Here is a 17,812-nt window from a genome sequence, read left to right as displayed (position 1 = left end):
ATACCATAGTTCCCTGATGATAAAATCTATAAACATTGGAATACCATTGTAGCATGGAGTGAACTGGCGTGACGTTTATCTTTAACCTAAACAAACATTGGCGGGAGAAAAATTGTAAATTTGAGCGTGTTTATTATAAAATATGCTGTCTTTGAAAAGGCCAAAATTCTTGCCTGAGACATTTCCTTATTTCTGTAACATGTAATGTAAGTAAAATGCTCATTTTCGTAGCCATACATCAAGCGACTACCTTTATCGTTTTACTCGCATATTGATGATGCTTGTGATTTTTAAAACAAACATTTGATAATAGTTCACCGAAAAATTCTTTCGTAGGGAAACATGCAAAAATATGTTTGCTATCTCCAGTTACAAATTATGATACAAATTATCGATTAACAACATTTCATGTTAGACACAAAACGCTGTCGATGTTTTACGTGTTTATTAAATGTTGGTAATGTTTTAAATCATTTATTAGATAATTGTTGATATTATTTAAAATCTTCCTATTTCCATTTAAGGTTAAGTTGCTATACATAGTTCATCATAAAAAAATATTATCATTGCTTTTGTGTTATCAATTTCAGTATTTGTTTGTTGTTAATGATAGGGATGGGAAGGGGGGGTTTACTGAGTGAATGAAAACAAATTTAATCAATCGTCAGGTTGATATATGTAACACTTACACTCTCTGTTGCAGCATCAAATCTGTCGTATAATAATCGAATTATGGCATTTTCGAGGTTTATTTCTGTTCTTAATTTTACGTCACTTTTGATTTTTTTTTTCATTCAGCAAAATGTATTATACCATAATATTTATTTTCAGTTCAGTATAACGTTATTGACATCTTTGTAGAATTAATTGGCGTAAGAAAATCCCAGGAATATGCCGCAAAATTTGAGGAAGTAGGAGGCAAACACTTGTCATAATTATTCCTATGTGTAAAAGTTGGCAAAAAAGGAGTCTCAGTTGGCTTGGCACAAACATGAGAGGAATTTGTTTGTGTAATTACTGACACACTGCCATGTAACGTAGCATGACTAGTAACGGGGAAGAGAAACAATTACAAAACGCGTTAACAAGTAACGTGTATGATGTTCACATGTGTTCAAACATACATTTTCACAACGTAAGTAACCGACTTCAGATCATATAGTACTCGGTATTGATTTTCCAGATTTCCCCTTTTGTGATCGCGTCTTTCTCGTTGCGCACTTGTCGGCAAATACACTGGTATTCGTTGTCGAGAAGACAACGGACGTGTTACGCGGAGATGAGTGTTGCAATCTGAATCTGACCCTTGAAAATATTGTCATCAATCCTGATCTCTAGACAAGTAACACAAGTGATAGTGAAAGTACCTTTATACTACTACTTCCGTGTTTTGATGACCTTTGCCGCTAGGGGGCCTGTCTTGAATTATTACCCATAATTCCTGTAATGTGGTAGACCGAGAGACGAAAATGGCTCTTCATCGCTCGTCTATGTCCAGCAGAAGGGGATCTAAGAACGATTCACAGAAAGACGACGGCGAAACGGACAATAATGGATATATACAAATACTGGTAAAACCTCTCGAACAAGGACATTTTAATCTTATGCTGAATTGGTTTGGTATACACAATTTCTCGACCCAGCAAGTCGGAGCAGCATATGGAATAGTCATTCTCCTAGGCAGTGTGTTATTTTACCAACTTGTGAAATGCGATCTTGGTTCGTATTTTCAACGACTATGTGGGGTGCTTGTACCAATGTTTACAATAATGTGTTGTTTCTACTGGTTGTCACTTTATTTAAGACAAAGTTGGAACACGACAAGTGTTTATTTTCTATTTTCATCTTGTTTTGTGGGAGAGACCATAGCTCAAATTCTCATCAGCAACTGGTTTGGGGGCACAGGAAATTCTCCCCCTCAGGACACTGGAGGGGGTGGAGAAATAACCTCTTTCAGTCCAACAACACAGCCCTTTGTAGTTTTTATTGTGCTCTTTTCCGTTTGCACTGCTAGTGTATTTTCGTCTCTGGAAACTATACACAGTGCTGTGGTCATAACACTTGTAAGTTTCAGCAGATTTTTGGCATGTTCATCTTTAGGCGATTTGCCTTCAAGTCTCAGACCATATTTGGCTTACATTTGTGGTCTTGTTGGAATTATCATATCTAAATATATGGAAACAATATTAAAGCCTCCGATAAATAACTTCATGACACACGATGGGAAAATATCGGTCATAAAGAGACGACGATCAAGTTCTTCAAGTGCACATGCGTTTTCCGCTCATAGATCGGCAAGACGTACATCATTACCAGCTTTGATACCAAAATCACAGGTAGGTACAAGACATTTCTTCAAAAGATCACCACAGTTCATTTATTTCTGTTATCAGCAAAATTTTATATTCTCCTAACCTATCAAGTTGAATGATCGAACAAAGGCCATCATTCTAATGAGTAGTCATGAATCCCTGTGTATTGTACAGTGACAACAAAAGGCCCTATAGCTGGCCAAATGTGTATTGTTTGAAAAAGTTTACATTTTTATGCTTGACTACCTTTAAGTATACACAGTATACTAATACAATTACTCGACATCTATTGACAAATTAAAAGAATAGAGCTTTTGTGATGAACATATCACATGTTAATATATATACCAACTCTATGTGTAGTATGTTTACGACATAATGCACATACATCATGGGATGGTATGCATTAGACTGTAAACCTGGCATAACATAACCTGCTGTCTTGAAAATCTTCTAGAGTCTTGTTTATGTGTCAGTAATACCTGTTGAGGAAAAATATACGATGGATCTATAATCCAGCTATACTTGTCTTTTTTTTCATATTTTTAATAGTATTTTCTGTGAAAGGAATTAATCTTTTGAACTTCTATTGACTTGAAATATCAGGTTTGTGTTAATGAGTAATGAAACACTGGACTGAGAAATATTTAATCTATAAAATTGTCAAAAAGAAGGGCACATGAAGGGTTTCTTATCCTCATGTTGAAATATGGCAAATATGGTAGATACCAATGTATATACAGGGATTGATACTGTTCTACTTTAAATTCTGAACAGTGTAGTATACAGATTTATAACCCACTTAATTTTATTCTAATCTGTGAGCCATCAAACTTAATCTAGATTTTTGTTAGATATCTCAATTTATTTTCGATACTTTAGTGTGTAAATTCCCATCATTGATTGGTGTACTGATCATTACAGAAGTTTGATAAATATCAGGTAAGTTTGACATTACCTATAGTAATGCAGACAAACAGTGCAGTTTGTATTATGCAAGGGCAACTGCTTTGTGTTAAAAAGTTTGGTTTTCCGTATTGGAAGACAAAATCTGGGTTTTTATAACCCTGTTGAGTGTTGCAAATTCCATAGATTTGATTTATGAAACCCTTACTTACAGAAATTTATAGTAGTTCACAGTATGAGTTTATCTATTGTTACTATGTAAAATCCTTCACAAGTATAACTGTAATTTCATGAACATTATATGTTCATAGATATGTTTTTACCCCAAATACACATGCCATGAACACAAACTCACTTCGCATACATTGGGAATTTGTCCTTAATGACCCCAGCTGTTGATGGGATGTTTAACAAACCAAACCAATAACAGTTTAAAATAATGTTATTGTAAACTATTCATTACTGATGTCATTATATTATAATATGCGTCATGTTAATAAAGTATAATGAGGATATGATGGCTCAGCCAGTTACAATGTTCACCTAAGTAGTCTCAGGAGAAACATCCAAGGTTCAGGGTTTGACACTCCCTACCTAGAAATGGACCAGTCTGTGCTGTCATGGTTGTGTCCTTGGGCAAGACACTATACTGTAATTGGTCTGGATATAAGCGATGGGCTCACAGTATGTTGTTCAGTGAGGTAGCCATCTGAAGCTACTAGGAGACCCCACCTCAAAATGATCCTGGCTGTTGAAACGGTGGTAAACCCAACAAACAATAATAACAACTATACCACTAACTACTACACAAGTTAAATGCCATGTGAACCACAAATCAATGATAATATATAATTGTAATCTTAATAGCACTTGCTAACATGACATTGTTTATCAACTAATTTTAATTCTAGATATAATTGTTTATGGTCTGATAACTTATTCAATTTTAACTCTAGATATAATTAATTCTAAACGAGTTTTACTTTATACATGTTCTTAGAGTTTCAATTCATATCATTACATGTACAATCATTATGATTATTGGAAAACGAGGTGTATAATGTATGTTGCCTAGCTGATTACAGTTAATTTTTATGATACATCATTATTGCATTTGTGATAAACTATTTTTCTGTTGTACGATAGGTTGCTGTTTTTATGCTAGCTGCTTGATAAATCAAAATTATACTTGTGTGATTGAACCATGAAACTTTATTGATTGTTGCACTACAATTTCAGTTATTGCCAATACTGTGTTAAATGGTGTTGACATCTTACAGCGCAGACAGATTAGAAAACCTACATGTATACACATGATATACCCTTATTCACTTAATTAGAAATAGTTTTGACTTCACAGGGAATCTTGGGATTTGGATATATGAGTTCAGTACTTATCCTTTTCCTATGAGACTAGCATAAAGTGAAATTTTAAGAACTTATAATATCTTAGGAATGGGACCTATCAATTTGTTTTTTGAATGGTTATCTTGACTCACCTGAAAAATCCTACAAAAACAATTGCTTTAGTATTTCATAATTCTCATATCATAATTTTGTAAACCTGTACAGGTATGGTTTCTATTGTGTCTTGTAAATTTTGAAAGGCAGAAAATATGATTCTAATCTGCATCTAGTATGTAACTCGGAAATCTTACCTTCTTCTGAAAGTACTTTTTTTTTTTTTTTTAACACAAATATTTTATTATTCCAGCGATAATTGAGACTGTCAGGGTTGGGCCCTGGGGTCAGTCCCTTACAAATAATGCCCTCTCCACAAAAGGTTCTCGCAAACACCATTCATACGTACAAAATATAAATATTTACATAGTCTATTTTACCATAGTTTTTTTTTCAAATGTCTCCAGCCTTTTTTCACACCACTTTCAAACACTTCATTGTATAGTTTTGTTTTATACAAGTTGATCAAAATGTTCACACACCTTTCACACATAACACACACTAAATATCTTGCAATAACAAACAAGGACCTTTGGAATGATGGAGGCCTTTAGGGGGAAGGTTAGGGTTTCTTATTTCTTTTGATTAAAGGAGAATTTTAAGGGACATAAATCCATTTATTGCCTAAACGATGACACCTCAAAAACAAAAAACTGAAGAACTTTGATATGAGATGAAAATGAAAATAAATTATCTCAAAGAAGACCTGAAAAAATTCCCCATTTTTGCTCAAAATCCCTCATAGTGTTGTTCTTTGAGGCAATAAATTTTTCAACCGTCATTACTTTTTTGAGAATAGATTTACATGCCAAAAAGTTTGGTATTAAATAATTATCTTAACTGTAGTATATGTGATGTTTTGTGAGGAGGAGAAAGTGGTTTAAAAGCTTAATGAACCGTTGATTGCCTAACAAGATGTCAATTTCTCTAAAATAATATTGGTCAATTGAATCATAGCGTGAATACCAATGGTAAAGCTCCTCAAAAATTTGCACTGAATAAAAACATTTAGAAAAGATGTGTTCCATTATTTCAGGTTCTCTTTGACAGAAAGTACATTTGTTATTGGGAACAATCTGCATTTTGTACAATAAATCATTGGTTAGTAGGATCCTGTGACATATCATATATTGAAATGTTTGTAATTTTGTCTCTTGTATATAATTGAATATATTTTTGTATAAACTACTCCAATCCATGGGAGAGGTTTGCAAGTTTAATACTGATTGCCATTTCTCTTGCCTTTTAATTGGTGTTTGAACATATTTGGCAGTAATGATGGAATATAAAAATTTGGAATTCAGGGCTCTCACACCCCATTTTGGGACTGGGGCCCGGGGCCCTTAGAATTGGGAAAAATAATGGTGTTTTCCTTAGAATTGGGAGAACTTGAGGTCTAAATTGGGAAAAAAAGATACTATTTGGCATTGGGAATGGGGCTGAATATCGGCCCCAAATCTGGCAGATCGAGAGCCCTGGAATTGGTTTTTGATAACATCATTGAAAGTATGTCTTTTCTTTTTAATGGCTTAACATTTATTCCATTAAGAAGTTCTTCCCTATATTCTTGTTTCCATTTTCAATCTACTTTTCTGACTAGTGCATAATATTTTAAAAAGTGTAAACCAGGTGTTCCTTGGAATTCAAAAAAATTTTTAACATTACCATGATTATCAAAAATATCAGATATAGTCTTTAATCCATGTTGTTTCCATTGTGTGAAATGTCTAAAAGATTCAAATGTTGAGATTTAAGATACTTTCCCCAAGATACTCATCAAGAGTTTTTGGTTCTGACTATAATTCTGCTAGAGCCTTAATTACATCTTTCCAAAATTTTTACATGTCTTGCTAATTCTACGAACTTCGCACTATAAAGATCAAACAAAATATCAGAGTTAACTGGAAGAATATTTTTTATTGATTTCCAAGAAGCACTACACTCGTTATAATTTTCTTTATCCATTTCATTTTTGAATATTTATTAGATGAGTATATATGCGTTACACTAAGACCACCTTCTTCTTTTTTACCTATAACTATGTCTCTTTTAATCTTCTCTGTCTTAAAATTCCAGATGAAGTGGAAAATAAGTTTATTTAATTTGTCTAGAAACTGTTTTGGTGGATTTGGCAATAATGTGAATAAATGCACAAACTTAGAAACTACTAATGTTTATACAACTGTGATTCTACCAAACAATGAGATATCTATGTTGTTCCAAAACCTAACTAATTTTTCTATTTGAAGTATTTTCTTGCGAAAATTTATTTCAACCATCTCCTCCAGATTTAAAGAGAATTTTATACCCAGTAATTTAAACCCAGATGAGGACCAATTTAAATTCAGCTCCAGACATATACGTTCCTCTGAAATTTTTTTATTTCCAATCCAATATAAACTTGATTTCTGTAAATTTACTTTCAACCCTAAAATGATAGCAAATTGTTTTAACAAATTAACAATTGATCTGATTTTTCAGAACCATCCATTAGTAAATAAGCATCATCAGCATACGGACTCAAACATAGATCACTGTTATTAATAATAATACCTTTTACATCCTTGTTAGCTTTAATCGCTATTGATAAAAGTTCTACCCCAATTATAAAAATATATGGTGAGAGTGGGTCACCTTGATGACAACCACGTCCTAAATTGAAGAAATTAGAGAGATGGCCATTGTTTATTATGCAACTTTTTGAATGTTTATATAAAATTTCAAAGCAATTGCAGAGAGAAGGACCAAAATTGAAGGAGTGTAGAGCTTTTTTGTTAAAATTCCATACGATAGAATCAAATGCTTTTTCAAAGTCTAACAGATATAAAAGTCCTGATTACCTGAAAGTACTATGGCTTGAATTGACTTAATTGATAAGAAACAAATGATATTGATTTGTTCTCTACATAATAAATCTCTTGGTAGTCTTTATTTTATATTGAGAATTAAAATGTTTGTAGTCTGCAGCAGTGTTGTGCTTGATAAAAGCCCCTCACCCCAGTTCAAATCTCTGTATCTCCGACATATCTTGATGCCTATATGCGTTCACTTCTCACTGGTTTCATTTCTTTTTCATGTACATTGAAGCAGTCAAGAAAATATTTTGTGTTGTGTTTTATTTTAATAAAATGACTTGGTTTGCCTAAACAAAAACTAGGCCATCACTTAAGTGCTTGTTTTACACCGTTGTTACTCTTATTTGTCAGAGCATATGAGTGAGCTAGATTTGTTACAGAAATCATAAAATCAAGTAGGATGTGCATTAGAATGATGTGAAGTAAAGATACTTTGTCAGTACATTTGTTAATTATGTTGACATATTTCTGTTATTAGTGTTTGTAGTTTTCTGAAAGTAATTTACATTGTAAACCTGAATGAAATTGATTACTACCTATGTCTGTTCTAGTATGTTGTATATTGCTTGTAAGATAGAACAGTATGTGTACAAATGGGTTACAGTACATTATGATATTTTGACAGCCCTCATAAGAGTTCAACACCAAAGGCCGGATATCCATTTCTGTTTTGATTAGTTCCAAGTCAGTTATCCATTTTTTTTCTAACAGTTCCAGCACGATCAGAATTATGAATTGGATTTTCTTGTCAAGGTCAAGATTACAATTAGTGGTATAACAATAGGTCAATTTATTGCAATATCTTTGTTCTTGATAGCAGTAGTTTGATAGCATATTTTCAATTCAATAACTATTGTGATAGTTTGTTCAACTATTGATAGTTAATGATAGCTTTATACCTAAAAAATGCTACTTAAAAGGAAGAATATTTAACAAGTTATAGCAAAACAGCTTCAAGTCTTTGTTTATTTATGAAAGCATCTTTGGGACCTTGATCGGGGTAGTGCTAAATACAAGAACAACACAATCCCCAACTTGAATGGAAACAGAATAAGCACAAGTTGTTATGTTGATGAGATTTTATATTTTAAATAAGTTTTATATTGATATTGTTTCCAACATGAGCTAATTAAATCTACAAACTGTAGTAGGGGAGGTGGCGACTTCTTTAACTCTTGGTCCATGTTTTAGAACTATCCTTGAAATGATGCGTTCGATTAACAACATAGCGGGAGGTGGCATTATTTTAAAAATCATTCCCAATCAAAGGCAGGACAGCACTTTTGTTACATGAAAATTAATGACAAAGTGTCACAAACCTGATTCCGATTATATTTTTAGACAGAGCTCTGCCAATGACGTGTGAAGTGTGTCAAACTTGCTGTCAACACCAAGAAGTCATATGATTGTAGAATTAATTAATCACTTTTTAAAACATAACCAAGTTTGAAATAAAGAGGAATTATACTAAATTTATTGTAAAACTGAGGCTTATATGAAAATTAAGGATTACATGAAAATATAATAGTCTTGAATCCAGATGTGTCTCATCACAAATATCACAGAATAGCATTTTTATGTGTAGAATGAATAATATGAAAATATAGTAATTGTAACAAATATCATTATGCAACCATGTTGATTGTTTAAAAATTGTAAATATTTTAAGCATTTAGTTTAGGATTTGCTCAATTGAGAATTTTTATTAATATGGTTAGTGACTTCACTTTATTTCTGGGTAAGAAAACATTTTAATCATATTTTGAAGGTTAAAACCCTTTCGTGATAGTATCGCAACAGTTACTTGACTATTGAAATAATATTGAAATAGTAATTTTACTATCACAGTACTATCATGATAGCTTTTATTGGCCTCAATAGCCCCCTCCTCCTCCTCCCCTAGTTAAAATGACACTGATTGTGATAGGAGTGGGTCCTCGTCTTGTTAGCATATGTATTTCCTGTGGTTTGACATCAACTAAATGTTATGTCATGTCCATGTGATGATCATTTGCAAGTTTCCCAACATTGCTTGTAAAACAGCAATTCATGTATTCAATAGCATTTTTGAAAATTGAAAACCACAGTTGACTTGTCATGACTTTCCTTGCAATTACCCACATGGTATAGAATTCAACCTGGTAGTAATGAGAGCATATACCTGTTCCCTTTTGTCCTGGGCGCAGGCTTTTTGCTAAGGTAACTGTCAAAGTCATATGATACATAAACATTGAAGTTATTTTGTTGTATTATTATTTTTTTTAATAAAAATGACATTGAGTAAATTTTTCTATGCCACCATTGAATGATGAAAAATATTTTCAACAGCACATTGCTTTGTCATTTATATTTCTCTTTCGTCTTTTCGTGATCTTTATCATTATACTCATTAAATGGTGCCAGTGCATATTTCATTCACTCACAAAAACCTACCTTCTCTCTCATTCATGAAGCATACTGATAATGATAAGAAACTTCATGTAAAGGGTGTTCAGTTGCATGAATCAGATGCGGAGGCTTGAAATTTTGTGTCAGTGATGATGCTAGTAACAATTTCTGATAGATATATATATTTGATTAATTTAAAAGTCTATGCATAGAGTATGTCATTGTTAAAAGTAATATTTTAAAGGAATATTGTATTGTTAAACATACCCCAGATATTCCCATCATATCATGCACACTGATTGGTTGACAACCTCCAACCAATTGAATTTAGTTTTATAACATTTGCCACCAAAATGATTAATGAAAGAGGTATCAATAATTCATTTGCAATGTTATGAATTGGCCAATTATTGCATCTTTAGACCTTGACAAGTTGTATATGGAAAGACGGTAAAGGATTCAATTTCATAATTCTGACTTGGACAGTCCTATGAATTTAGAATGAATGCATTAGAACAAATGATTACACTGCTGCTGTTTTGCAACTTACAATTTTTATTCCAAAGTTGTTGCTACAGTGAATGCAATTTCAAGTCATGTACTGTGTGTGCTTGGCAACTCTTCTGGTGTACAAACTAGCCAGGAGACTGGGCTTTACTGAACAACACTATTGATAACAGGGGTCTGGAAAAGCACTCGTCCGGTCATCATGGACGAATGAAAATTGTCTCGGACAACCAGATTTATCTTTGTCAGTCGTCCGTCGGACGATTACTTTTTTCCAATGAAATTAATGATACAACTTAAATTTCAATAAAAATGTAAAGAAAATTTAAAACAAAGAAACATGTTTACGGCACTTTGAAAAAAAAAATTCCAGTCAGTACTCTAACTTTTGATTACACTGGAACTCCCATGACGTCAAATATAGCATTCGGAATACCTTAGTCATTTTCCCGCGGTCATACTGATGTCAGGAGCTCTCGGGCGGTACCAACATGTACCAGTCTGTATTTAACAGCAGCTAGTCAGTAGGATATAAACAAACTCTACGCCTAGGCCTAAGTCTCGCACAATGTCTGACGCAAAGCAGCCATCACTGCATAGTTTTTTCACTAAAACTTAAAATAAAAATAGAAAAAAAGTCACATGTCACATCCTCGCTGATTAAGTTGCCATTTCATGGCTGAATTTGGATGAGTAAATTTTTCAGTCCACTAGTCCTGTGCCTAGTGATTTAAGATATTTTTCCAGACCTCTATTGAAAGCATGTGTATATATGATGGCAATGGAGAAGATGCCACTGTTTACATGATTGACAAGTGGGTTTTTTAATTTCCACAAATATTTCTGATTTCAAGTACTTTGGTTTACTCCTTGGTTGTGCAGACTATTTTCCTTACAGAAGCTTAGAGGATTAAATTTTGATTTACACTTAAGGCAACTTAAAATTTGCATCACAAGATTGTGTGTTAAAATGCTGCATGATCAGATCAAATAAGTTGAAGGAACACTTGCAAGTTACTCCCAATGGCTGAAAGGCAATTTATCCTTACATGTAGATACCAATATTTCTCTGCTCATAAAACTTTGGTTTAACAAGCACAATTTGTTGTATGAAATGTTTGTGGGTCATTTAACAGGAATTGTCCCTTCACGTATACGTATCTGATATGAATTTATCCACTTGTTTTAAAACAAGACTCAAACAAGGCTGCAATTGATACATATACATATTCCCTGCCCTCTCCTCCACAGACATCATATATACTGAATTGCTGGGAAAGTTAAGTTTTTTTTACTTGTTTTACAGCTGAAAACACTGTTCCCCTATAGCTAAGGTAATTTTTTTTCTGTGAATTAATTAGAAATTCAGAAATATTTCATATATCTTTCTACAGAAAAGATATTTTCTGATGTATCTGATATGTGTGTGTGTACATATATAAACACAATGACAGTTTTCTCGAAATGTCAAAAATTGAAACATAAGGGCAGAAAGTAACTAATACTATTGAATTAATCCATGTATACTAGTATCGTATCTAGATATTAAGCTCTCTAGCACACAAAATTGTACTAAAAATAGTTGGTGATACTGAAGCTTCAAGAGGGACTGAAAATCACTAATGTTGATTGTATCCTTGGTCCTGCTGAAATGAGAATCAGTTTGGAAACAGGTAATCGTTAGGACAGTAGACTGCATGGCATTCTTCTGTTGGGGAGGTCAACAACATTATCCTGTAATTACACATATAATCCTAACAATATAGTCTGATTTAATGACTTTAACAATTACAATGAAAATTCACATACATGCTCATTTCTTGACCTAAGGCTATAACGTGCTATAGTATGTGTATACCTGGTACTTAGATCTGGCAGGGACAAGGTAAGGTCAGCTATATAGCTGTTTATATTGGCATGGTGTGCATTGTTATCTGACAATTACATCAATGATGAGCTTTGACATACTGGTATATAGTACATACTAATTTGTGTAAGTTGGTCCTACAACATATAGACACCTCATACTACAGTTGTGAGAAATACTGTATTGCAGGGAAGGGTTTCTAAGCTAGACCAGCATCTTCTTCATTCCCTTGGCCTGTAACTCCTATGCCAAGTATTTGTTGATCTGTTTCAGTTGTATTTTGTTGTCTTTCCTGTTGTTTGTTACATTACCAGACTTTAATGTAATACATACCAGGGTGAAACTATATAAAACTAGCCACATGGCAGTTAGCAGACTAAGCAGTGTCATAACACCAAATGCATTTATTTTCATTACACCATAGGTGTTACCGTAAATTTTCGCGTATAGTGCGCACTTTTTCAAGCTAAAACTGTCGTGTCAAAAAGGGGGTGTGCATTATACACAGGAACATGCCATTCTTGGGGTTATCATTCCCGAGTTCTGCGTCTGCTATATTGGATTACCTCCCTTCACATAGTTATATGTAAAAGTCGTCTGTCTTATATGATAGTTTGGAGATAAAAACAACAGCAACAATAAAGTAAAATAAAAGAAATTTTGAATGTTTTAATCATCGGCCAGTCACACTAGCATTACCGTGAATCTAATTTTTTTTTTCGTTTCCCATCGTTCAAATAGTGACGGTCTTACTATTGGTCGGGGATATAGTGTCTGAATTTCTGCCTCATTTTGATGATGTATCTGTGGAATTCAATGAGTCCGGAAATTTTTGTGCAATTGTCGTTCTGTTCATAAATCAGACAGCCCATCCCACCGATGCCCAAAGTTGGTGACCCCATGACCTCTCTCGATCTGCATGGCCCGCATGCGCAGTTCTGTTGTACTGGCAGCGATGCTGGCATCTCAGCGATCGCATACAAAGTTGAACAGCTCTCTCTCCATCTCTGGGTGTTTCGCTGTCGCACCGATGTCAGCCCTTCAGGTCAGTGGTTGGGACTTTAGATGGTTTTTTTTTCTTCCGTGCCTTGATATTTCACTCTGGATTGTCGAAGTGGCGACCGGTGGCACGAAACTCAAGTCTCTCAGCAAAGTCCATGGCGTTGGCTGTTTCCCCATGTCGAAGTCGGTGTAAACAATTTATAACTAAGTACCTTCGGATACCGCGGTAGGTACAGATATGGGGACAAGGTATGATTGAAACTTTTCAGACAGTTAAAACAACATCTTTTTCTGAGCAATAGTATGCGTTCAGCCGAAGCCGGGTGTCATATCTCCTCATACTCAACGTGTTTGTTACCTGTTAAGAACCGTTAATTATCCAATTAGCCAAGCCTTTCATGCTTGTTAAGTCAGGTACCTGTGTGAATTTGTTTAACAAAAGGTAATTAAATATGTTAGGGTCACAATGATTGTGGTTTCCTAATTATCAATGGATTAAACCACAACTGTTTCATCGCGGACCAGTCATCAATTAATCTTTCTGTAGAAAATCTTTTTTTTTTTTTTTTTTTGACCCCAAAAAATACCTGCGCACTATACCCGAGTGCGCACTATACCCGCAAATTTACGGTATATGAATTACAAATTATCAGAGCAAAGGTTTCCAATTGTTCCTCAATTGTTACATTATTTAGCAAAGCTGTGATTGGCTGAAAACAGTCCCAATTATATTTTGTGTGTTCTGTGACATAGCAAAGCTGTGATTGGCTAAAAACATTCCCAATTACCATAATTTCCATGTATAGTGAGCACTTTTTCAAGCTAAAACTGTCATGTCAAAAAGGGGGTGTGCATTATACACAGGAACATGCCATTCTTGGGGTTATCATTCCCGATTTCTGCGTCCGCCATATTGGATTATCTCCCTTCACATAGTTATATGTAAAAGTCGTCGGTCATATATGATAGTTTGGAGATAAAAACAACAACAAAAAATAAAATAAAATTTGAATGTTTAAATCATCAGCCATACACGCTAGCATTACGGTGAATCTAATTTTTTTTCGTTTCCCCAGGGATGTATGATACCTCCTTGGTTTCCCGTCGTTCAAATAGTCACAGTCTTACTATTAGTCGGAGCTATAGTAGTGTCTGAATTTCTGCCTCATTTTGATGATGTATCTCTGGAATTCAATGAGTCCGGAAGTTTTTGGGCTATTGTCATTCTGTTCATAAATCAGAGAGCCCATCCCACCGATGCCTTAAGTTGGTGACCCTCTGACCTCTCTTGATCTGCGTGGCCCGCATGCGCAGTTCTGTTGTACTGGCAGCGATACCGGCATCTCTGCGATCGCATACAAAGTTGAACAGCTCTCACTCCATCTCTGGGTGTTTAACTGTCACACCGATGTCAGCCCTTGTGGTCAGTGGTTGGGACTTTAGACAGTCTTTTTTTTCTTCTGTGCCTTGATATTTCACTCTGGAATGTCGAAGTGGCGACCAGCAGCTCAAAAACTCAAGTCTCTTGGCGTAGTCAATGGCGTCCAGTTTTTCTTTCGCTGTAAACGATGTTCGCTGTTTCCCCATGTCGAAGACGGTGTAAACAATTTATAATTAAGTACCTTCAGATACCGCGGTAGGTACAGATATGGGGACAAGGTAGGATTGAAACTTTTCAGACATTTAAAACAACATCGTTTTCTGAGCAGTAGTACACGTTCAGCCCAAGCCGTTTGTCGTCAATCTCCTCATACTCAACATGTTTGTTACCTGTTAAGAACCGTTAATTATCCAATTAGCCAAGCCTTTCACACTTGTTTACATAAGGTAATTAAATATGTTAGGGTCACGATGATTGTGCTTTCTTAATTATCATTGGATCAAACCACATCAACTGTTTCATCGTGGTAACCAGTTATCAATTAATCTTTCTGTAGAAAACCTTTTTTTTTTTTGAACCTGACCCCAAAAAAGTACCTGCGCACTATACCTGAGTGCACACTATACCTGAGTGCGCACTATACCTGAGTGCACACTATACCTGAGTGCACACTATACAGGGGTGCAGATTATCATATGATTCTTTTATTTATCATTTAAACAAATGTTTGACTGCATCTTTTATTGCCAACTCCAGTTGATGACCCATACAGTGAACTGTTAGCACACATGACTGTTCTTTACGCAACAAGGCACCAACTCCAGCCCGACAACCTAACATGACACTTGCACCATCACATGAAAGAGCAACAAGCTTACTGGCAAATGTCGGCCACTCGATCTGCAAATTTTTACATACAATGCCTTTAAGACCATTTACAATGTTTTCTGCATTAGCCTTTTCAGGAGAAAACACACCAATGAAATAGACTTGAATTTGGCATTGTGTTGCAATTCTAGCATACCAAAGTTCTTGTTCTTTAACACTGGAGTCAGTGCTACCATCTCCAATGATTGTGATATCAAAACTTGAATCGTATCACTGAATCTTTTTCACTCGTATATATGTAAGACATATGGTTGTTTTAACAGTGTCCTGTTGATTATATTGAGCTCTCTTTTCATGAAACTACAGGGGTAAGAGTCATACCTATTGGCATCTAACATATGTTATTACCTGACAGGGGGCCGACTTTGTACAAAGTGTCAATATATATTTACACTATCATTTATCAACATAACACCATCTGTTGCCCTATTATAGATTAATCATTCACGTCACTTTGTTTCATATATTAATATAGTTGTAGACATTCGTGTGCAAATTGTTATCAAGTTTACATGTATGTGTGATGATAAGGTATACTGGTTTATTTATATTTCGGGTAGCAAAAATGGGTGTACTTACAGTATTCATGCTGTATTGTAGACCCCTTTATATAGTTACGACATACAGTACCAATATTGACCAAAACAAATCCGGTGATGAAACTTGTGGTATTCATGCTGTATTATAGACCCCTATATATAGTTATGACATACAGTACCAATATCGACCAAAACAAATCCGGTGATGAAACTTGTGGTATTCATGCTGTATTATAGACCCCTATATATAGTTATGACATACAGTACCAATATCGACCAAAACAAATCCGATGATGAAACTTGTGGTATTCATGCTGTATTGTAGACCCCTTTATGTAGTTACGATATATAGTACCAATATTGACAAAAACAAATTTGATGATGAAACACCTGCTCAAAAGTTAAGCACTGCCATCTTCAAATTTGAAATCTGAACCAAAAATCACATCACACAGGTAGATTGTCAAAACTGCTTAAAACGAGGTCATTTTCTAGAGATGTAACACGCATAAGCCCTTGTGCATGATATGCATGTGCCAGGTAAAATTTGCTGTTACAAGGTGACCCTACGCCTGTAAATAAATTAAGTTCACACCTACATTTTTCACAGTGTTTTCAAAGTCTTTTATCGATTGTATACCACGTGCAGCTATGCCTAGATGACGAATTAGTAATAATGAAAGGTGGCAAATCATTGGCATGCATAATACGGGAATGTCATGTAGGGAAATTGGACGACAACTCAATATTACCCACACCGTCATAAGTCGTCTAATACATAAGCACGTAGCTACTGGGAATGTCCAAGATCGACAAGGAAGTGGAAGACCCAGAAAAACAACTGCTCGTGATGACAGAATGCTTTTGAGACTGGCTAGGTAGGAGCCAAGATCGACAAGTCGGACTCTAAGAGACAGATGGCAAGTCAACGCCCGATTGTCTCTCAGCACATTAAAGCGGAAACTAAAAGCTGGTGGACTTTCTTCACGTCGTCCTATCCGACGTCCTCTTCTCACCCAGAGACATATCCACGACCGATTGCAGTGGTGCAACACATGGCGCAGTTGGAATATTCGGTCATGGAGACGTGTTCATTGGTCTGATGAAAGTCAGTTTCTTTTGCACATTATTGAAGGGAGAAGCCGGATATGGCGACCACGAGGTACTGCCTACCATCAACATATTACCCAGCCAAAAATTCCATTCGGTGGTGGGTCTGTGATGTATGGAGTTGCTGTTCATATGATTGTAAACTTGACCTAGTCCAAGTTCAAGGCAACCTCAATGGCAAAAGGTACCAGAATCAGATCCTTCAAAAAGAAATTGTGCCTCATTTTGAAAACCATACACTGACGAGCCGACCCATCCTAATGGACGATAATGCCAGACCTCACCAAGCCTTTGCAGTGAGGGAATATCTTCAGCGTAACGCCATTGACACTCTTCCTTGGCCGGCGAGAAGCCCTGATCTGAATCTCATAGAACATTTATGGGATATTTTAGGCCACCGTGTGCGAGCACGAGTCCCTGGTGTGCAAAATCTGGCAGAACTTGCACAGGCTCTTTGGGAGGAATGGGATAACACCCCCCAAATGCAAATCAGAAGACTCATCACCAGTATGAGGAGACGTGTTGAAACTTGCATCCGTGCAATGGGTGGTTACACCCGATACCAACAAATATTTGAGTTAATGAAGAGAGATGTA

At 35.2% G+C, this 17,812-nt stretch overlaps 1 protein-coding gene across 1 annotated transcript; it reads left to right on the top strand.

Moving 5' to 3' along the window:
- Positions 1–1,469: 1,469 nt before the first annotated feature.
- On the top strand, positions 1,470–17,209 carry LOC132563606 (uncharacterized). Its single transcript, XM_060228346.1, has 2 exons — positions 1,470–2,336; positions 16,985–17,209. Exons 1-2 carry the CDS (start codon positions 1,470–1,472, stop codon positions 17,207–17,209), a joined length of 1,092 nt encoding a protein of 363 aa, XP_060084329.1.
- Positions 17,210–17,812: the final 603 nt, after the last annotated feature.

The sequence above is a fragment of the Ylistrum balloti genome, unplaced genomic scaffold, assembly GCF_031769215.1.
Source record: "Ylistrum balloti isolate Yb309-2 unplaced genomic scaffold, AGI_CSIRO_Ybal_v1 Utg371790, whole genome shotgun sequence".
In the NCBI taxonomy this organism is placed as follows: Eukaryota; Metazoa; Mollusca; class Bivalvia; order Pectinida; family Pectinidae; genus Ylistrum; species Ylistrum balloti.
The sequence above is the reverse complement of the archived record's forward strand: the minus strand, read 5'-3'. Positions and strand labels throughout refer to the sequence as shown.

Coding starts and splice junctions, on each gene's coding strand:
- LOC132563606 (XM_060228346.1), top strand. CDS start 1,470: ATGGCTCTTCATCGCTCGTCTATGTCCAGCAGAAGGGGATCTAAGAAC. Junction 2,337..16,984: donor CTTTGATACCAAAATCACAG/GTAGGTACAAGA, acceptor GAGACTGGCTAG/GTAGGAGCCAAGATCGACAA.